At 42.2% G+C, this 23,273-nt stretch overlaps 1 protein-coding gene across 1 annotated transcript in view; it reads right to left on the minus strand.

Annotated features, from left to right (window-relative positions):
• ptprfb (protein tyrosine phosphatase receptor type Fb) overlaps positions 1-23,273 on the minus strand; it is a 115,245-nt gene that overhangs the window by 55,238 nt on the left and 36,734 nt on the right. The window contains exons 5-8 of the mRNA XM_029524385.1: positions 12,676-12,864; positions 8,284-8,394; positions 1,528-1,797; positions 110-691 (exon numbers count right to left, since the gene is read on the minus strand). Of these exons, the coding sequence (XP_029380245.1) occupies positions 110-691; positions 1,528-1,797; positions 8,284-8,394; positions 12,676-12,864 (1,152 nt within the window). The remainder of the gene's footprint in view (positions 1-109; positions 692-1,527; positions 1,798-8,283; positions 8,395-12,675; positions 12,865-23,273) is intronic.

The raw sequence follows: 23,273 nt of genomic DNA on the forward strand, positions 1-23,273 counted from the left end.
TCCTCCTTTTTACCTTGTCTGAAGCTCAGTAAGTCTGAAGAGCTGAGAAAATTATACACACAACCCACACTTGTGCATAGAGCACCACGCACAGCGTTTGGCTCCTCACCTCCCTGCTGGGTTTTCACTTGCAGGATGTCAGAAGGTGGCCCGTCACCCACAGACGTGAAGCCCAGCACCCTGAGGCTGTACGTGATATCAGGCGTCAGGCCTGAGATGGTCGTCAGGCTGCTATCATCTGTGTTGTGTTTCTGCCAGGCGCTGAGGGGAGCTGTCAGGTCTGAGCTGTAGTAGACCCGGTAGCCTCTTATTTGCCCGTTGGGTTCCTCGGGTGGTTCCCACTGCACCAGCATAGTGCTGGCGCTCAGCATGCGTGCCTGGACGTGAAGAGGTGGAGAGGAGGGGGCCTGCTCACCGGTGCGTGTCTCTACAGGGTCGCTGGGTGGTCCGCGGCCAATGTTGTTGACAGCCATGACGCGAAACTCATACTCAGAGTAGGGGCTCAGTCCGCCGATGCTGTAGCGAGTGGTTGCCACACCTTCCACCTCCTGGAAGCCGTTGTCTGAGGACTTAGCTCTATACTGAATCATATAGTAGGACACTGGTTCTGGATTCCCAGAGTCCCAAGTGAGAGTCACACTGGTGGCTGTGGTCTCTGTGACAATGAGGGAGGTCGGGGGCTTTGGCAAGGCTGAGGAATAAGAACCCACATATTAGTTTTTCTATCAAGAAATTTGGATGATTTGAGGAATAACTGGGAGTCTGACAATGTAATTTTCAAAATGTAGACTTATTGCAGCTAAACTCTGCTCTTGCGGTAAAAAAAAAAACCCCAAAAAAAGACGACCTAATAATTCTCTATTCTGTAACTCATAGCACTGAAACAATTGTTCATAAACTAATCCTTATAGCATTGTCAGCAGCCATTACCCCCAAATGAATACAAACGCTGGAGTGAAATCCCAATTCTGCGTTTTACATCATACATGTGGCTATTACTGACAATATGATGAAATTGCAAGTGGTTCAAGTTGTGAGTGAATGACAAATTCAAACAAAACAGCAGGTCTTCATTATGGCTTCCATGAATAAGGGGTCTGTATGGCTGTCTATCCTCTAAATGACTGTGACATTCTGTGTATTGATCAGCTGAGTGGAAAGCGGGATCGATAGCTACAGCAGCAGATAAGATGGCACTGCAATGGGCAGTCAACACAGTCTGGCAGTCGCACACGCACACACACAGGTGATCGGAACCACAATCACACAAATACTTGACTATAAGAAGAAGAAAAAAGGACTCAGGCCACATACAGTCCCTGAAATCAATTTTCATTGACAAAACAGGCAGTTTTATGTTTCAACACCAGCAAAGTCCACAGACCATGATTATGTATCAAAACGAAAAATGGTTTAGTTTGTCCTGTAACATTTCATTAAGATTGAATAATTGAATCTGCAGGGGCGTTATATAGAATAAAAAAGGGTCCACATCTATCACAGATGATGTCTGAAAACAGCTCTCACCTTTGACAGTAACCTGAGCTGTGGCTTCAATCATGCCCAGAGAGGAGATGGCCACGCAGGTGTAGTTAGCCGACTCACGGATGTTGGTAACCTCCAGCACATTGCGTCCTAGTGGCATCTCTTCCTCTTTGGTCAGCTCCACCAGGCCCATTGTCCACTTGACGTAGGGCATCGGAGAACCGACCGCCACGCAGGTCAGGTTGATGCTGCCGCCTGGCATCACCTCTTGGTTGGTGGGTGGAATGGAGAATCTAGGTGGGACTCTTCGCACTAAGTATATGAAAAGAAGGAGCAAAGGAGTGAATAAGAAACAAGTGTACATGATATTCTTCCCTGATTTCACGACTGGCCTTGCACCACACAATACCACAAGGCTGAAAGATAACCAAGAAAACAGACAGAATAGAGAACTGATTGCTTTTGTCCGAATGTGCGTGCGAGCACAAAGGCAATAATGTGACTGTCACAAAATGGCTCTGGAAACTCATAAGAAAACTTTGGGGGGGTGTTTCATCCTTCTGCCTACAAAAGGGAATATAATCAAAAAATAGCCCAGTTTTGCTGGAGACTCTGTCTGGCCCTCTTTTGTCAGAGTGTCAAATGGTGGCGAAGGTTGCATCACCGAGGGGCCCTGTGTAGATGGCATTGTTTGATTTCTCCTCCTGCTCCCTCTCTCTGGCTCCTTCTGCTCAGCCCGTCTTTCTCACTCTCCCCCTCTCTTTGTGCAGTTCTGATATGCAGATAGGGTGACATTAAAAAGGGGTTCCCATGGAGACAAGAAGGGCCTGTTGACGTCACCAGAGAGAAGGCAAACACCGATGCAGAGGCTCAATGCAATACTGAAAGGCTGGCCCAGAATAAACAGAGCCAGCATTCACATACGACTTGTTTTCTATGTAGATACACAAGAAACACTTGCAATATTTACACTTTTTCTGCTAACTTTTGGCAACCACAACAAACTTATCTGCTTGGCATGGTAGAAAAAAACCCTACTTAACATGGCTATGTGAACATCCAACAAATTAAATTAATGAGCACATAAACTGAACATCACCATCATATCTGTGGAATTTAAGGAGGAGCACTGATTTCTTTAACCTTGACTTTGAAAAAAGTGAAGCTAAGCCAAACATCAAGCTCCCACGTGAGGACCCATTATTGCTTCTTCCAGTATTGCTCGTGGTATGTATTCAAAACATTACAGCATGAAACCATCCCTGCAGAATTTATGCTTCTTGTTTCCCCTAATGCAATACAACACCTCTGCGTCTCTCTGGAAAAAAAAAGAAAGCCCTTGACTGTAATTGCTCTTTTGCACTGGTCTCCATGAAAATGGATTTTCAAATGTCTCCCTCCACCTTCCCTTTTTCCTCACCCTCCACCCCACCCTCCCCAATCTAATTTGAACCGGAACGTCATTACAGCCATGCTTGTTATTCCCCTCATTATGTGGTGAAATGGAAAAACACAAAAGCACCTTTTGAGATTCCAGTCAGGAAAACGGTGGTTCTCTGGACTGCACTATAATAAGGGGGACCCGGTTCACACTTGTCTGAATTTTCCTAAAATAAATGAGGAGCTGAATATAAACCTGCTGCAGTTTTTAATCGATACAATTATGTGGGCTGAAACTACTTGTCTCGCGAGGTCACAGAAATGTGAATGTCCGAGGTCTGGGCCTCAGTGCACACAAGAAAGATGCATGTTCTGGAATTTGGCCCTTGAACTGCTTTTACATAATTTAAAATATAAATCATAACGTGAAAGAGTTTTTACAGGGACGTATTGCTTCTGGGGGTCTATAACAAACAAAAGAATCAATTTGACACTGGTCACCGTGAAAAGGTCAGAAAAGGTTTAGGAGTAATAATGACCTAATATTAATAATAATCATGATGTAAACTTTTTAACATGAATTGATGAACAAGGAGGTACAAATTTCTACATTATAATGGGGGTTTAATGCAGGAAGGAAAGTTACTGACGTTCACAGTTTACAAAGATAAAAATTATCAGCCATGACATCTGTTTTCTGAAGTTCACAGGCATATGGCTGAGTTTTACATGCACAGACTGGACAGAGCGACTAGTGTTACCAGCCTGGGAACAGCATGGGGATGACATTCTCAGGCAATGCATGCACAGGAGATATGGGATGAGATCATAAGCCAGGGAACACTGGGGGAAGAGGATAATAATGGAAGGGGGGGAGACTTGGTCCAATTTTTTTTTTTTTCTCCTGTAAATGAGCGAACATCTGATTTCCAGTGTGACAAATGCACGAGAGAAGTGCTGTGCTCCATTTATGTCAGGAGCCACATGTCTTCTCGCACAACAGTTAACAGTTCCGAGTGCAACTCTTTTTCACAACATATGCTTATGAAAAAGTGAAACCTGAGCAGAGTGGGCCTAATGCAAGACCATTAGGGTCGAATTATCTGTTATTCTTTCATGATTCCATAGACTAAACAGTGCTAAGAGCAGTCACTCACTGGGGCCTGTGTATATTGAACACTTAATGTTGTGAATAATTCATGGCGTGCGGTTAAGTTTGGAGAGGTGCTGTGGAACAAAATGACTAGAGGGCAGGTAATTGCTATCGATTCTCCCGAAGCCTCTCTCCTGTTGAGAGCGGCTCGGAGAGACGGGCTCCAGGACTCTATCAAAACCACAAAATAAGCCCTGTCTCCACTCTGCCTGCCTGCTTGCTGGATACCTATAAATTTAACTGCCCTGACAAAGTGCCCAAGGATAGCAGAACCTGTTCAGTGAATCAATATTGGAGAAAACTGGCACAGAGTCAGCAGGCTCCCAGCCTTCCTGGCAGCGCCACTGGACTGCCATGATGGCTGATCATCCCACTGTCAGCACACTGCCAGCTCATTCTTAAATATTCTATAGGTCAGCTCTTTGCTTGGCCATATTTTGCAGATAGTACAAGTGAAGAGATAATTTCCAAAATATTACCTCTCCGTGTCAATGTCAATATTTACTCGAAAAGAGGAGCTTAATAATAGTGTAGATAAAGGCTAAAAATAATGACTTATTGTGATTCACTAAGAAGTGTTTACATTCCTTAGTCTCTCAGCCCCACATTGGAAATTAGTTCTTCCTACTGCTGTAACATTACACGGAGATGTGTGGATGTCTCCTCATTAGACTAGCATTCACCTATCAACACCCTTCAGTCTCTGGGCGGAGGATGCCCATGGCAATAAAACAGGCATAATCCTCTAAGAACGGCTTTGTCAGTTCTGATACCCATGTCCCTCGGTGGGAGAGCAGGGGTGTTGCTGCCTAAATACCTGACAAATCCGGTTGCCACCTGAATACCACAGTAATCCTTAACACACCTCTGATGGGACTTGAGAGGTGGATGGGAAGTCTGAGGGTGAAAGGAGTTACACATTTTGATGGATGTGCTTGACAGTGGCACTAAGGGTGCGGGCGGGAGAACTGCACAGTAAAATAACACAAAGGAGACATAACAATGGCTTAAGCAAGCTGTACAGGGGACACCATGGGTGTTTTGGCACACCTAATCGAAACACAGTTTGAGGGAGTGGCACTTTAAGCATGCAAGAGCTATTCAGGGATTCATGCAAACAAGTAGACAAACTGACACTAAAGAGGATTAGGGGGAGCTATTTTTTTTTTTTTTTCAAGGTAGGGATATCAGCGTCTTCATCAGAGGGGCTGGGGGGGATGGCTGACCTCACCTAAAATCTGCATCAAACTGAAGGGAAGAGATTATAAGTGAAAATGACCAACCTTCACGCTGATCTGTTTGTGGATGAAGTGATGTGATGGAGGTGAGCGATGGAATGGAAAAATACAAAGTGGAGAGGAAGACAAGACAGTGAAAGAGAACAGTGTTTCTGTCGCCCCAGTGCAGGTCAGTGACATGGCACACACAGGTAATGTAGACACAGTGCCGGGGAGGGAAACTCCGTTCAACAGGCTTTGCATATTTTTCTTCAGTTTAGATAAATCAGTTGCAGAATTCATTTACTCATTTATTATTCTGCAGGTCAGGTTGATGATTCATCTCTAAGAATGATATATCATCTTGGATGTGAATACTTTAATTATTGTTGAATGACACTCAAGTTTTAGCAGTTGGACTTTCTCATGTATCATGTAACGTGTGAAGAATATTTGCACTTTTTCACTCTTTCAAAACCACGTTTTGACATAAGGGACAATTAATGTGCCCATGCCAAATTTTTCTCTTCATAAACGTGACCTGAATTGATTGTTTTCCCTCCCAGACACACACACATAGAACATCATGAAGATATTTTGGTAAAAGAAAAGCCCAGCTGCACCACTTCATCCTCTGTGACATATTGACATGTCACTTGGATATATGAGGGAGTGCCAGCAGACAGAAGCTGACATCTCTCCGCCGTCGTGGGATAAGCACTTGACAAATGAGCGCTCATGCACAATCACAGGCCGCTTGTGATTCTGCCCACGTTGATGGGAGTCCTCCTTTGGAGGAGGGTCACCAAAAGTGACGCAAAGCAAACAAGGTGAACACGCACCTGCTCACCTGAAAACACGCACACTCTTAATGGATGAGAAGTTGAAAGACATAACTTGATATGTAGACATGAAAGGGAAAATAATCCATGAACCCCCCCCCCCAGCTCCTTCCATCCCCATCCCTCCTCTTACAGTATCAGCATCTCCTCCCACACAGAAATATGAGGACATCACTCTCTTGTGGCTCTAAAATGTCAAGACAAGGGTGAGGACAATGTTGCTTGCAGCATGTCTGTCTGTGTACCTGCAGACAAAAGTTGGATCAAGTAACAACAGTAATTGGGGGGAAAAAAAAACAAAAAGCAAAAAACCAAAAAAACAACCCCAGAACATTTGCAGACATACATCCACCTGTAACAAGCACAATTAAAGCAGGTGTATGTTTGTGTTTGAGTGGACGAGTGTTGCAAGGAGGTTGTTACACAATAATAACGCAATTTATTCTCCCGTGGCAATCTTTTCACATTTCACCTTCGAATAGAGGGAATGTTATTGACATTTCAGGGCCATAAATGACTGTTTCACCCAGGAGGGATAAAACAAGGTTTAAAAGGAACATTTAACAGTTTACCCAAAAGTGAGAAAGGCACAGTTAGTCAGCAATATCTTCTACAACATGGAATAATAGGAGTTGTACTAGTATTGTGCACACTTCAGGTTTGGAAGAAACTATATTTACACTGCCTGCAGCTAGTCAAAGATATTTAGCAGTTGTCCAACAACCCATTTGCTTTCAATACTTGTTATGTTTCGGGAGCCATTGTAAGCCCCTAAATGTCCCCTCCGGTGTCTTCGAAGAAAAGAAAAACATATATCAACAAGAAAGGAGGAGTGGCACGTCAAAGGCCACTTGTCTTGAGTCCCTCACGTTTTAAGCCCAATCAAACAGTCCAGTGATAACACAGCCCCAGGTCTCGTCTCCTCGTTCTCACAGCGGTAACAAAGACGGAGGGAAAACATGGCTGGCGCCTTTGTTCTCCATTCAAGACAAGTACACTTTTAAAAGGTTACGGTTGGTTTGATTTCTATCTCTCCACTGGTGTGGCGAGGGTGGTGGAAAAGTTGGTGTTGGGGGCCAACGGGTTGACAGCTACCTGGGTGGTGTTACAGACTAGCTGGGCCTGGGGGCTCTGCTGGCGCCATGCCACACAACAACTATAATTACCTCGAAGGGGGAAAAAAAGGCCACGTCTGCACCTGTGACAGGCATGCCCTGATTAATAGATGAGACTTACATCCCTTCCTCGCCTTTGCCATTTGGCTGGCTACCTCCCCCTGTCAAGATTTAAGATCTAAACCTTCTGGAGCCCACACTGTTTAATCTGTAAATTTGATGCTGCTTTGGCCCTTGAAGATGATTTCACCTCTGGTTTCTCTGATCCAGGAGGAGGGTCTGTCTGCTGTAAAAACATTTCACCTGGATACATGCCTATAAAGGAAAAAAAAACTAAGGCTCAATACTAGTAGAGCTCATCTTAGTGAGAGGGAAATTCATTTAATAGAAAAAAAAAAGAAACAAAAAACTGAGCTCTTGATTCAAATTTGCAAAAGGAGAAAACGGAATCACTGTTAAAAAAAAACAAAAAACGAGGAGCTGGAGAGCATGCTTCATTCTGACACATTCGCTCCCCCCACCTCCACCCACGCTAACAACTGGAGCAGCTATTCTGTTTCATGTATATCAGACATGGTGGTGTTATCCACGGGGGCTGACCTAGACTACTCTGTCTGTCTCTGCTATACCTGCGTTTTTCCGGGACGGGCACAATGCCACCTTGTGCACTGCATTAGTCTGCTCACTGAGACACCACAACAAAAACAAACCCTGAAACTCCAGGCCCCTCTATGCCGTTGGGAGCTACGGGTTGTGCTGATGCTGGTAATGGACCCTTTCGTTACAGTCAAAATAAAAACTAAAGGAGGCCTGTCATGGCTTTCAGTGCCAGCACAAGGAAACATTTCAATGCAGTTGTTTTCACAGAGGCCGCACCTGGTTGAGTTCGCAGCCAAACAGGAGGTTCAGATTAGTTCATTGGGAAGGGAGGAACGCCACAATAATGGAGGAAGATTGATGTAAAAGAGAGACAGTGGCACAAATCTAAAAGAAATTTAAAATGGCTCCATTGTTGTTTATGGCTGGCAAACGATTTACCCAATGGAAAAGATTGGATTAATTGAAAGACGGAGAGAAATGTTGGACTTTACCTCGAACGTAGAGATTGGCAGGAGCGGAGTAACGGGTCCCAGCGCTGTTCATGGCAACACATTCATATTTCCCCTGGTCGGACTCCTCGCTGTTCTCAATTTGTAGAGCTCCTGTGTAAGGGATTAACAAATTCAGCCATCTTGACAGTTGCATAGCTTAAGATGTAACTTGGCATAAAACCACAGCGAACATCTAAAATGTGACTCTTAAGAGAGCCTGTAGACAACTAACTAGTCTAATTAAGTGTCTTAGACACTAACTGAGTTTTGTCAAGAAAATGCTCTTTGCAACAGAAGCATTTCGCCGATATAGCAAATTGAAAGAAATGGCAAACTGAATTTTTTCATAGACATGTCAAGGAGAAAAAAAGGTCATGGTTGGGGGTCAGTTGGTCATCTGTATAACATTTTACACCGATCACTGTCTGACTGGCCCTTCTCCCAATGAAAATAACTGACAAAACCAAGTGGCTATTTAGTTCAGTCAGATGTTAGGACCCCTTCGGGCTATAGTATCTGACAAAAAAAGATGAATTAATGTGCAACCAGATACTGTTGGAGCTTAAAATCAGCAACTGTGCAAACTGTTATGTTTTTTTTTTTAGACCAAAGGGAATTATTTAGACCCTTAGTTGGAATTTCATGTTGAGTTTAAAGCTAAGAATAGTGTTTTCAGAGATCCCAAGTGATGAGGAAACTCTGACCACGGGTAAGTAAAAGGTAGATATTACTACAATGATGATGATCTACAACTTTGGACTGCTTGGTTCTTCTCAGTGGTTATTTGCTCAGAGGCCTGGGATGTTGATCCAAATCACTGTCGGTGCTCCTATCTTTTCTCCAGCCTTCGTTGAGCAAATATTTAGGAGTGGGGCCATTATTGTGCTCTTTCATTATAAACTATTTGACCATGTCTGACCGAGGACCACGAGGGAGACACACCTCTGCCAGATGGCTTAGATTAGTATTCACAATCTCAAGTAGCTGTAGTCATCAGACAGAAGGCCAACATGTTGTTTCTAACAAAGCACGAAAGCCCAGGAGACGTCTCTCAGTGTGGTCACTTTGACACCCCGTGGTCATAACCATCATCTAATCATTGCTACTGAATTGCAAATGGCTGACATGATGAGGAAAAGTATAATTTGAAAAAGGACCAACAACAGGAAACTTACCTACATCCCATGATTTGGAAAAAGATAAAAAATAAAAAAAATAATAATATAAAAAAATATATAGATATAAATAAATAAAATACTATTTTAAAAACAAAAATATTTCTCTTGGCAGTAATTTGAAATGTCATAAGTGAGTTTCCATTTCTCCAAAATGGCATGGCTCTAGTATGAAAGGTAGCCAGCCACCATGCAGTTTGGAAATGATTAAAATACTCAGCTTAAGATGATGTCAGGATACATTTTCGTTGTCACATCATGCAGTATGAGATGAATGCAACAAACATGTGCACCACCAACCGCAGGGAGGCTCAAATCAAGATGAGGCCAAAAAGAGAAACGAGACAGGGCGGGGCAGTGACATGTGATGACACCACCTCAGATCTCATGACAACACATCCCTCCAAGGTGTTTGCTCTGCTTGCTGAACTCATCGCTGCCTGATTCAGCACTGACATGCACCTGCATACTAATGTTGGTGTCACCAATCTGTCAATCTGTCCACTCTCCTTTGGGAGAAAACAGTGCAGGTACTACAGGAATTTTGACAGTTTAAGGGATGACATTCATCAAGAGTTGCAACAGTAAACTCGGTCAGTTATTTCCAACTTAAACAGAGCTGGATCTCCGAATGGGAGATTGTAATGATGAAGGAACACGAGTTCTGCAACTAGGCTACCATAGCTCCTAAAGAGTTAAACACAAGTACAATATGGGCTGCATTAGGCGCCATGGACATGCAAGCACCGAGACAGACAGCTGGTAGTGCCAAATGTATTCAGCTTGCCCCAGACATTCGCTATTTACCTCACTGCTGAAGAGCAAAATCATGCTTTTACTCACGGGAAAAGCACATGATTTCCTTAAAAAGGGGTTGAAGTTTCCACCTTAACAATCTCAACCAGGCATCCTGCTCCCGTGCTGGGGGGGCAATGCTGCATAGACGGTATGCAAATACATCCATTTCAATTTACATTGAGGCTGCACAGAGGAGGCAGGTAGATCCTCTTGTGGCAATGGTGGCTTTTAGTTTAAAATGGAATTTATTGCCTCTTTCTGCTGAAAGGCCAAAGGAAAGGCTGTTGCTGAATGTTGTTTGTTTCTGTGAGTGCGGATTTACTCGTGGACATAGTTCATTTCTAACTGTATACGAAGAACCTTGAAAAAGCTAATTTACAAGATAACACCTTGGACTTGCGTTTGTATTTTCATTCTCCTGGCATCAGGGTTGGTGATCATTTGTTTGTTCAGCAGGAGACGTTAGACAGGACACGGTCAGACAGAAAATGCTGTGAAAAGACGAAGGGGGGAAAGCGGAAGACGGGTGACTTGGCGCGAACAGTGTGAATGAACAGTGATGTGCTGTTGGAGGGACGGGTGGGAGGGTGCCGGGGTCTGATGTAGATGTAAGGGAATGGTGAGGACGTGATATTTTCCAACACACTTTTTTTTATCATCCTTACCTCTAATTGGTGTACCACCTAGGTGGGAGTAATTTCGATGCAAACAGGGTTGAGAGATTAGTTAGTAATCCACTTACAACAGTGGGAGAGAAAAGCATGGCTTCTGACAGGCCACAGATAAAAAAAAAAAAAAAAAAAGCTGATACAGTGTAGAAGCCAGTTAAATGCAATGTGAGACAAAGTTCAGTGTACTTAATGCCATAAAGTAAGAATAAATGTTAGACTGTACATACTGTCTGTAATTGCCCAGAAACAACCCAGTCTCTGAGAGGGATTCAAAAATTCTGAAATATAACGCTTCTACTTCTCTGCACTCGCAGACAACAACTACACCCACATTTGTCTGTACATCACGGCAGCATTGGAACATAATGCAGTCTAAGCTGTTTTGTTTTGTTTTTTAATCAAGCATTTTTATTTAAGATAACCCCCACCCTTTGTACAGACTGCATTTATGCAGACAGCAGTTAGTGAAATGGGCAAGAGGAATGAATGAAAGTCATACACAGCAAATAGAATGATGCAAGCAAAAAGTCTTGAGGTCAGAGGTTTTGAATTGAAAAGACGTTAGTATCTTCGACATAGCTGATGGGTTGGATGGTGTGAAAAGATAGACTGAATGTGCGTGTGTGTGCTCACTAAATATGAGTACGATGTATTAAGAGGAATTGGGTCTGGCATCTTTGTTACTTTTTACCGTGGCAGAAAATTATTATTATTTTTTTTTTTTAATTCCATCACACAAACACAAAAAAAGGGACTAATTTCAGGTCATATGGAGTAATGTAAGTCCTGATATGGAAGCAGATGTCAAGAGAAGGATGGCGGATAAAAAGAATTGTTAGTCTGAGGGCATTATATATCAGCACATTTTCAGGCACTCACTATATACCAAAAAGAAAACTAATTAAAAGTTTGTTGCTAGAAGTAAAAAGAAGGAGGGAAAAAAAATATCACAGCTTTATGCACGATTTTATCCTTGTTATGAAAACATAACCATATTATTAAGTAGTTGTGTTTATGTCTAATTTGTGGTAAATCTTTTCCTAATTTGGCTTGCCTTTATAGCAAAGCTACAATTTAATATTAGAAAAAGTGAACATGTTCCAGTGATCTGTATTGAGCTTCCACGAGGCAGCTTCACTGCCAGGCTTTTCTCTAGAGTGGCTCTCATCTTTAATCTTCGGGGCCTCAGACCAGCAGTCTGGCCTGACATTGTCTAAGTGAGGTAGATTTAGTACAAAGTGACAAGACTGAACCTGGTCAAAAGCCACTAATCTCTCCACCTTGCACCTTTTCCTTCCGGTCCAGGTCAGGCGAGCACCGTGCTTATTTATCAACTGGACTGATCCTGGACTGAACAAAGAGTACCTCACAGACTTTTTTTCCACGAGGGTTGAAGCCAAGATAATACATCATCAAATGGCCTCATTGTGACCCAGCTGTATCTTTAAGAAAGGATTATGGATTATATAATATGGTAAGAAGAAAAGAAATCTCCTTTTGTACTCTGGAAAAACTAATCGAGGTATCAATGACAAACTGTATAAAACTTTCACGTCCTTTGTGATGAAAGAGAATATGTGATAACAAAGACTTTTTTTTTTTTTTTTTTTGGTACATCATTCTCATGCGTAACCTTACTTGGCATTTTATGTCATTTTTACTGTGCAATTTGCCTTGCCATAATTCACATGTTCTCTCATCTGGAGGAACATCTTAAAGAAATGAAATCAGAGTAGATCAAATTGTACCTGAGCGAAGCTGCTTGATGCGGCCGTTGCTGCTGCTGATGTCCACAGGAAGCATGTCCTTGAACCAGGATATCTCTGGGTCCGGGTTTCCGCTGGCAGCACACAGCATTGTGGCTGTTCTGGTCCTTTCAACTACCTTCAGTTGGGGGCCCATATCAATGGTCGGGAAGCCATGTGGAATTTGATTCTCTGAAAATGAGCAAAGGTAGATTTTTTTTGTCAGGATAACCGCAGACATAGAAGAGAAAATGTCTAAGAAGGGGAAAAACGTGTTTGCAAAAAAGATTCCCTCTCTCAGTTTCTGTGAGAGGGGTTGAGTGCATCGAAGCTGTTGAGCTCGCAAGGACAGAGAAGAGGATGAAAGAGAGCAAATATAATTCAGGTGAGACGAGCTAAACAGAAGTCAGAACACAAATACAGACAAAAATTTAGTACAAGAACAAAAGATACTACCCGAGATTGGTAGAGCTGTTGCTGTTTGGATTTCAAATTTGGTTGGAACACCCCCCCCCCCCCCCCCCCCGAAAAAAGACAAAAAAAAAACAAAAACAAAAAACAAATAAATAAATAAATGAAATCCTCCCATCTCTGATTGATTATTATAACATGCTTATTAGCCAGCAAGGGGAGTCTCAGCTTTAGATAGAGGAAGGATAGTTGCAATCTGCCTTTGGGTACCCATGCATAAATGTACTGCTTTAAAATTAGAAAATTAAACAAACCTATTTGAATTATCCAACTTATCATAATCAGTGTAACGGCATATCTACAACAAGACGCTGTGTGATCCTTAAAGGAGACTTAGGGAGGAGAAAGGTTTTTCTTGTTGACATCATATTCATCATTCTACCAAAGTGAACAAACTAGAAAAACTTAAGCAGCATTCCAATGCCCTGAAATATCCAGATTAAATAAATAAAAAAAAGAAAAAAAAAACAGCGTAATGGTTTTGTGAGAGCCATTTATTCTCTTCATTGAAATACCAATTTTTTGTTCATTCAAAACTATCATTGATCTCGCCCTCCTTTCTTAACCTGACCTCACCCTCATAATAGATCTTTATTTAACCTCTTCACCTCTGGACAACCTTAATTAAGAGGAAACACAATCACCTTTAAAAGGTCTAATTCTCAGCCTGCTCTCAAATATGTAATCTCTTTTATCTTTTCTCCTCATATGTGGCTGTGTCCTTGGTGTGCCAATGAAAAGTGCTTATGATTGTAACTCTTGTCTTTGGTTCAGTATGAAAAGACACCTTACTGCAGGTAACCATAAGCAAGGGAAGATTTGTCTGCCAGGATGAACAACAGTAAAAAAAGATAAGGTTTTGGCTATTCGGGAGAGTTGAGAGGATCGCGTTGAGAATGGAATTTCAATGTAGTTAAATTAAAATGGAAGGGCCTAAACAGAAGCAAGCTCTTAAAAATTAAAATGTATTTAGGAGATTTAATGCCAAGATAAATGACAACAATAAGTTGTTGTGGAACAAGGTATTTAATCTCCATCTACCCCACTGGCGTTTTCTCCTCCTCAAGTATTATCATTTGGTGATTCGATTCCATCAGTAGTGAGGTTGTCTAGCTCCAGATGGGATCACTTCTCTCATCTGAGTCAAAAATCCATATGTAAACATATATGGCTCAGACAAGCTTCGGTTTTATCAGTGTTGTTCTTTGTTATCGTCTCCAGAAGAGCAGCTTTACCTCCTTTCACCCTTGTGTTTGGCCTGTAGCCCGGATAGTCTCATGTTCAAATGTGGTTGACAGATCTCTGCATGCCTCCTTATCTTTGTGGCGAGGTTTACTTCCTGTCTAATGGTATAGGATTCGTTTTTGCAGACATCCCTAGCGAAATCAGGACACCTCAACAACAGAGACAACTGCAGCACAATGAAATAATACTGTACAATTTGTCATTGTGTGAATAATGGTAACAGTAGCACCCTGTGCTCCTCTGTGGTTTGCTCCGTCTAACCTTCAAAGAGTGAAGGTAGAGTGAGGTGGAGAAATAAAACATTAAAAGAGAAAGATACCTGTAGAGACACACCTGACATGATGTTGAATGTGTGGTAATTTTCTGAATAAGGGTTTATATTTCGAGTACACATTTAGAAAAAGAGCATTTGGAGGCTAAAGATGAGCAGAAGAATACCTTCCCCTGCTATTATTATTAAGGAGAGATGTGGGGATAAAAATGAATTGTACTAAACCTTGAGGGAGCCTAACTCCAGTGTCACCTACTCGGTTCACCTAGAAAATGTTAATAATGGCCACAGATCGCCTGACAGGCTTTTTTTCTGGCTGCTGACATGGATCCAGTTTCCTCACGTACACACTTGCAGGAGCAGGAGGGGTGGTTGGTGTGGAATCATGTGGCTGTGTTCGGGGACCTTGCTGCAGAGCTAAATTAGATGCTCAGCTAGTCTGTGCAATGATGCAGCAACGCCATCTGGACTTTGGAGTTCCCCGAAAAATGTCTCATAGATGTTTTTATATTCATACAGTATATTTTACCAATTACGGAATAATTATAATATCATTGAAATTGGCAATTTATTTCCAAGGATTAACTTTTGAGGTGAATATTTAACGGCCTTCCATTTGTTCTGTTAAGAGAATCGCAGACATTGTTGAACAAGGACAACAGATGTCCTTAACGTTGATGGCACTGAATACCACAAATCAACATTTCTATATTTCTCTGGCTTTTGAAGAAGTGTAGACATGAACTGACCGTCAATTAAGAAGAAAAAAGGAGCACCAGCAGCTCTCATGTTGTGTATTTGTACATGCAACACATGACCGGTCATCCAAAATCACGCCATCTCTAGGACAGAAAATGATGCCGCTTCACCCCCAGAGGCCGAGTACATTGTAGCTGTTTGGCAGAAACTAATCGATTGGATGAAGCATGACACTGCACTGTCAATCACACCTCGAAAATTACCTGAAGGGACTGTACAGCGAAGGGTTGACACGACTGTCATGAGGTATTTTAAGGTGAATTTCAGAAGATTTGATTTATTTCCAACAGGCTACGCCAACTCCTTCAGGAAGAATGGTCTTGTCTTACTAAGGAGGGAAGAGAACTATTTATGCAGTAGTGTTTGTGCAACTCTGCCTTTCAATGAAGAAATATCAGCTCTGGATATTTCCCACCAAGCCCTCCTGTTATGGTGCCTATGGAATATTTATGATTAGGCTTATTGGCAAATGTTCCTGGGCTGTGAAAAATGCAAAGCACTGGTAAAACAGGGTGAAAGACCCCAAAGGAGTTATTACACGAGTCAGCGGCTCTGTCATATCAGGAAGCACAAACAGGGAATAATTTAAAAGGCAAACAGCTGCAGCACAGCTTATACATGAATCAATCCCCTGCTTCTGCTTAATGTTTGCATTGCAGGTGAACAGTTATTAGGACTGGTGGACATTTTTTTCCACAGTGTGCCTGATTAGTGCACCGTGGCTTCACTTGGTGTGTTAAGTCTATCATCTGGAGGCATCTTGATTCTTGTGATATCCAGTTAAGAGTGCTCAAAATCTGATTTATTTCTGAAGCAAAAACCATAAGATGATTAGCCTTTTGCTAATTATAGAGCGAATCAATTTAGCTTTTGTCTTTTATTTATTATGTATTATTCTTAAACCTAACTCTTTTTAAATTTGCGCTGGCTTTCTTAAAAAAAAGAAGAAGAAGAAGAAGAAGAATTCAAAGTTCTTTCTATGTACTTATCAAAGATCTTTGTTGAGCTATTGTGTAAGATTTGAGCCCTGTCTGTCTCTTCCTACTACTCCAACTCCTGCGGCTGGCCTTGTCTGCCAACTTGTCATGCCAGGAAGACAAAGACATGCCTTTGTTCAGCCTGCTTTAATCTGAAGGGAAAAGAAAAGGGTTGGGGAAATTTGGCGAGAATCCAATGAAATAGTGCAGGCAATGCAGGTTGATGTTTGTCAAGATAGAGGGCATTTTTAATAAAATGGCCCTCTTGTGCCGTGGTGTAATTCATCAAAAAAAAGAAAAAACTCCAATCTTATGTCTGGTCTGGGCAAGAAAATAGGAATAAGGCGAAAATCCTGTGATAATGTCACGCAGACTCTCCATTACTAAGATGAACAGTGCTGCGGGGGGAAAAAAAAAAACAATAACAGCAAGAAAAATACCAATGTCATGTGTGACATGTAAGGAGATTATTGTGTTCTACTTCTCTATCCATCAAACTGGTGATTTATTTGATGTGTATGCGGACTGAAATTATGAATGCTCCATGCAAACCACTTTACAACAACTTATCTAATATAATGTAGTAGATATCAAGGAGGAGACCGTTCTGTCTTAAACCGCGGCTTTTTAATGGGACTTTGTTGTCTTTATAAAGTGCTGGTGTGATACAGCTGTTACGAAACAATATAGGAGTAATGCTTCGGTTTTGCAAAAGAGGAAAGCCAGGGGCAATGCCAGAAATGTGGAAGAGGTGAGACTAGGTACGCATGAACTGGTTCCTCCATGATTCAAGAAGTAAATAGGACCATTGTTCTCTCAACAGCCATTTATCACGCACAGAGTCATACTGCAATATGAGCCAGCTTAGCAGATGAACTTGTTTACCGAGGTTATAGCGGAACGGTAGAAAAGAGAGGGCAGAAGGGAAAGGCTTAATGTGGTTTTCTGATTGTGCTACTCAATTAGGATAGCAGTGGGGGCCATAAATACATACACAAGGCATGGGGAAATATTGGCATCATCATTTGTAAAGAGAAGAGACGCCGGTAATATGTTAATTAGCGAAATTAAGAAAGCAGGATACAGTAATCATGAACCACTGTGTCAAGGAGGTGTGACTCTACTGTAAGCGCCAGAGGCAGGTGAGGTAAGATTTAGATGAGAGAAAACAGGGAAAGAAGCATAAAGGAGAGGGGAAAGGAGGAGATGAGGAGGGGGCGAGGGAGGGGTGCATACCAACCTCCTGCCAGCTCCAATTACCAGTGTGAGTGGAGCGTGGCAGCTAGGGCGATGGGTCTAATCAGAGCCCTGCTGAAAGAGACCCGTCCCTGTCCTCCTGTCCCACTGGGAGGCTGCAGGAGCTCAATCCCGCACGAATGTCAGCCCGTGTTTTTTCCCCTCCACCCAAACATACTCATCTTAATGGGGGAAAACACTTCAGACACCCCATCCCCTTCATAACAGGGGAGCCCTGACATAGTGCCACAAGATACAGTTCTGCATATAAAATGCCTGCCTCATTTCCATCTCAGCGTGCCCTGGTATCTCCTTCCTCCTTAAATTCCCAAGTGCAGAAAGTGTTGAATGACATGCTCTACCATGAACGTTTTAAGTGAGGGTCTCACCAGAGACTCACATCAACTGGGGAAGTGTACACCCAGGAATATTCATGAGAAAACACTGCAACAACAGCCAGAGGAGTGCGTATGTACGTATACGATGCCAACAGCCAATAACTTTCTTCTATGTCAATATTTAATCTCATTTGGCATTAAGGATTGTCATCAAAAATCAAAGGGATACAGTGAGAGCCTCCTAAGATATTTAGCTTATACATCTGGGCTGGTCTCATTGAAAGCATGAAATAAAAGGTCCTTATGATCTCTGTGTGTGCCTGTTGCAAAGTGATGGATGACAACAATTAAAGGTGATGTCTCCTTTGATAGTGCGAACCAAAGAAGCACAGTGGCAGCAACACAGCCACTTGCCTCATGAAATATTACTGCTCCGAAATCTATCCATTTAAACGTACATCAGTGCACTGCCTTTATAGGTGTTTAAAAAAAAAAGGGTTTATGCTGTCCTAGAGAATGTGAAGGCCATTTTAATATTTCATTTGCCAGTATGAGAAGATGTATAACATTTAGAGCTTAGCTGATGTCAAAACGTTTAAAAGGGGAATTTAGTATGTTATCGTTGTTAAGTGTGAGCACTACAACAATTACAGTCTAAGTGTTTGCTGTGCTTGACTAATAAACTCCCCAATTATTCACCTTGTGCGAAAGATACTAAATATAGAGCAATAAGTGTTGCCTTTGTCTCAACTGCTCTTGAGTCAATTTGGCACTAAAAAGCAGACGGCTCGTCTGAAAAAACAAAGCGCTTCGCCTGCAGCCAAGAACATCGTCAAGCCAGACATTTGCATCTGTCCGAGACACGGAAGTGTGCGAGAAGTGTCGGAAGCAGCAGGAGGTGCAAGCTGAAAGCCAAAGCTAACATGAACCCCAGAGAGAGAGAGAGCTCTATGAATAGCTGGATTGCTGATGGTGTGTCACACACTGAAGCAAGTTCACTTGGAAACAGTTTAACAGCAGAGGATTTATGAGGAACAAAAATGTAATGGTGGTGTTACACTCTGTTGGACAGTAGTAATGGCTATTCAAATGATAAATTTAGTCATAACAGCATTTGCATTTACAGTAACAATATGCCATGGCAGCTGTTGCTTATTAATATTTCCTGCGCTTCAATGTCTGTAAGAGTAGTATTCGTTCGTGGTGTTTCTTTCCGAAATCCTGTGACATTCAGGTTGCAACTAATGGGCTCACAGGAAAGCAGACAGGCCTGACTGGTATTCATGTAACTGCCTCAGTGCTTTTGACTTGCAAAATACATTTCTCACATGTTATGCCATGAAGGGCATGTGAGTGAGACCATCTTGCTCTTCAGAGAAATACTAGTTGGCAGAACTCCCACCGCAGAGGTCTCCTCAGCAGGGATGACACGGCACACCCCAACATCAAAGACCTGGCAAGGAGGCCATTGATGTAATACTGTTGTAATGACATGAAAATGGTGAAAATCTCCATGGAAAAGGATGGGATGTGGGGAAGAGGCACAGCACACAAGACAACAAGAACAACAAAGTAAAAAAAAAAAAAAAAAAAAAAAAAAAAAATCACTTTTTCCACAGAGGCACCTGAGTTAGTTTGAATAGTGACGTGTTTGACGCTTGTTATCAGGCACATAGGTCTATTTACTACAGTTAGGACTACGCAACACAACAGGGAAATCAATGCAAATTTACAATGTGCTTTGAAACTTGCATTGAAATGTGTCTACACCTCTTGTCAAGCCCGTTGTCTCTAGCACGCCATCTCTTCGACCAGGTGTTATGGTAGTTGCTATGGAGATAACCGTGCGTCAGACAAACAGTCCTCGGGACATATGAGCTGCATGCACAGACACACCTGTGTGCAACGGCCCATCACAAAAACGTCGCCATAACAAAAACACTGCTAATGTGGCTGCTCAGTCCTACAGTCTACATGCTAGCGGCCGTATCACCGTGCTGTTATTCTGCTGTTTATCCAAGTGTTCTTGGAGTAAAAGACGGTAATGCATGCCATGACCTTTGAAATAATACACTTTTTTGTCTGGCTGAGCAGAACATTTGGCTTTACTTCCCCCGCTTACGGACAGATAATCAATAACAGTCACCTAACTCCTCCCCCCTCAACAATTTTTTTTTCCCTTCCCTCCCTCTCTTTTTATCATTTTTCTTTCTCGACTTTCCTATTTATCTGTACTTCTCCCTCTTTCTCCTATCTGATATCATACTTCCACTGTCGTCAATATGATGTACGGCCCTGCCAGATGCCCCGCGCCTGTTATTTATGCTGCAGTGCACCAGTTAGTACATAACCGTGGCCTCCGACCTGTTCGTGCAACCCAAGGGTGGTCTTCTGAATTCACATGGTTATGCTGACCGAGTCACCTTGTGGGACAAGCACGGCTGCACAGAATCACATCCTCCATTAACTATGCTATATGAGTAGCACAGCTGTAGGCTTTCATTTTGAGATTACAGCTCTACTTCTTGCCTTGTGGTCCTACTAACAGGAGTTTGATTGAAGACCCCTGAGATTCTGGTATTACGAACGACACGGTTTGTGGTTTACTATTCATTTTAATGTAACTACCTCTAAGATGGAAAAAACCCCAGGGCTCACGCTACGTTTCTGCAGTAATGTTATGCTACTAATAAGGCGGGTTATTCCTCCAGGTGCCGTGGGAAAATAAATAAATAAATAAATAAATAAATAAATAAATAAATAACAAGGACAGGACCAAAAATCAGGAAGCGTGACGTTTAATGAAATGGGTCTACAAAAGGAAGCTGAGCTGCAATTTGCAAATAAATGAATTAATTGATCCTCTCCACAACTCAAATTAATCATCAGCAAAGCTTTATTGTGACATGTTTAGTGTAATTACAGCGATAGGATAACTTTTATGAGGACCGAGGAAGGCAGTGGATGTAGTGGAATGTGGCAGGTTCTGTTAATTAAATCCTCTCTGACTGGGCTCTTGTGACAGCCTTTACTTATTCTCTCAGTCACAGATAATGAATAATACACAGCGTCTGTAAGTCAATGTCGACGGTCTCAACTTTGATTATGTCGGGGGCTGGCAGAAGTGATGGGTGTTATCACATTGTGGCACGACCCGTTGGTCCGTCACCTCAAACGAGGCGAAATGTAACCATTTTGTTCACGCCAGCAAGAGGTTGATCGTTGGGACAGCGCTGTGGTTGTAACGGGGAGCGATCAAAAGTTGACACCCCGAACAAAGCTGACCAAGCCATTTTCTTTTGCAGCTTGTTTGATCAGCTTCTTGGTTCTAACTTTGCCTGAAACCTGCTTTCCCCAACAGTCAGTCCATAAATGGGTTATCGCAAAAGTTTACAAGGTTTTCTTTTTACCCCACAAATAATACAAGAGCAAATAAGTGCTGAACATGCCCTGACATTGTGAGTGTTAGGCAGAGTATTCCTGTACCCGAGCTGTCCTGCTCACTAGACCTTCGCTTGCAAAACAGGTTAAATATATTGATGCAGATGTAATGCATGCAAAATCAACAGTGCCTTTGACAGCCCTAAGCGGACCAATCAACTGCAACCTTGAAAAACACAGCTTAGCGTCTTAGACAAAATAGGTGTATGCCTCTTAAACACAGGAAAAAAATGGCAAGCTTAAGGCCGAGCCGTAAGGGTGACAGTGAGTCGAGCCATTCTTCCCTAACGTCTATGGCCCAGCGGGTAAGCCGAGGGGGCTCTGCGTGTAAATGTGCGAGGAAAAGGGGTCAGGGCGAAAGGACTCCTATTAGCCAGCTCACTGAGTGTAGGTATTAGCACTCCCCTGACATGCAGTAGGCCCATCCATCCAAAGCCAGTCAGGGCCTGGGGAGCCATTGACTCACTGGCCTGCAGAGCCATAAGGTGGACCTTGCTCCTTGCCTGCAGGGGTAAAGGCCCCAGGCACCATTACGAACAAGTTGAAGAAAAGAAGCATTGCAAGTACCTGTGTAGTTTTAATACAGAAATAAAAAATGCCCAGTGTCACGTGAATGTGATGTAAACTGAGGGTTGATTACACGTCTACCAATTAACTATTACAACAGTTATCTTGACACAATTGTGGTTATAGCTGTAGTTGTGATTAGATATCTAAGAAATACTAATTTATGACAAAATGTGTAAAATCCACATTTAGCTCAAAGTCAAAGCTTAATAGAGTTTATTTCAGTTGAAAAAAAAAAAGTTATGTACATTTTATTTTCAAAAATTTCACTCGGTTTGACATTAGCCACCTTAACTAAAGGAAAGGGAGACAAAATGATTTGGTACAAAATTATAATGTAGCTGTGTGCAAGGTTCAGAGCGCTCGGGTTTGAGGAAGCGCATGACTTAAATTTGACCCCTTCAGATATCAATGATGCAGGTTTGTGAGTGACAGTTTCCATCAACCTCAGTGTTTATATCCACTAAGCCTGCTTATATTCCTGGAAAAAATGTTATTGGAGCTTTGCGCTCATGTGCCTGACTCTCTGTCCCTGATAGCCGCTTGTCTGGTTTAGAGTGAAGCCTAATACTCCAATAAAAATTTTACAGCTGAATTCTCCCTTCAGAAGGATTGATAAATGCAGGGACAGACATAAACTTGTAATTATTCCCAGAAAAAAGAGGCAATCATGATGGCCTGTTACCCTGACTTACCAATCTGAGGGAGGAAAGATGTGTGTTGGACTGCATGCACGCATGGTGAAACACAACTGATAAACACATTGGACATGATCTCACAAATAAGTGTTCAGTAAAACCCCTAATTGAATAATGAAAGCCTGTTGTAGCTGGTTGCAGCAGATACTTAATAGCAGCTGACAACTGGATATCACTTTCTCTTCCTGACATTGTGGAAATATTAACGGATGCACACGTCTTGTCACATCTCCAATGTCTCCTGAAACACGGAGACAACATCCAGATGAAGAGTTCGACATGTCCTGGCAATCAAATGTGTCCGTAGATCCGAGATTAAAACTGTGACATGTTGAAGTGTGAGCATGGACAGATATGGAATACAGAGCAGAACAGAACAAATGATGCAAAATATTTTTAAGTCTGCTGTGTTATTGTGGGTACACACACACACACACACACACACACACACACATGCACATACAATGTTTTATTAAATGTTGTTTGTCTTCAAACAAAGTCTGTATTCATTGCAAGACTGTTCCATGACATTGGCAGAGTATTTGGTGTCAAAACGAAACGCAAAAGCTCCTATTCAGTATATTTTTTAAAACCAATG

Source organism: Echeneis naucrates, chromosome 17, assembly GCF_900963305.1.
Source record: "Echeneis naucrates chromosome 17, fEcheNa1.1, whole genome shotgun sequence".
NCBI lineage: Eukaryota > Metazoa > Chordata > Actinopteri > Carangiformes > Echeneidae > Echeneis > Echeneis naucrates.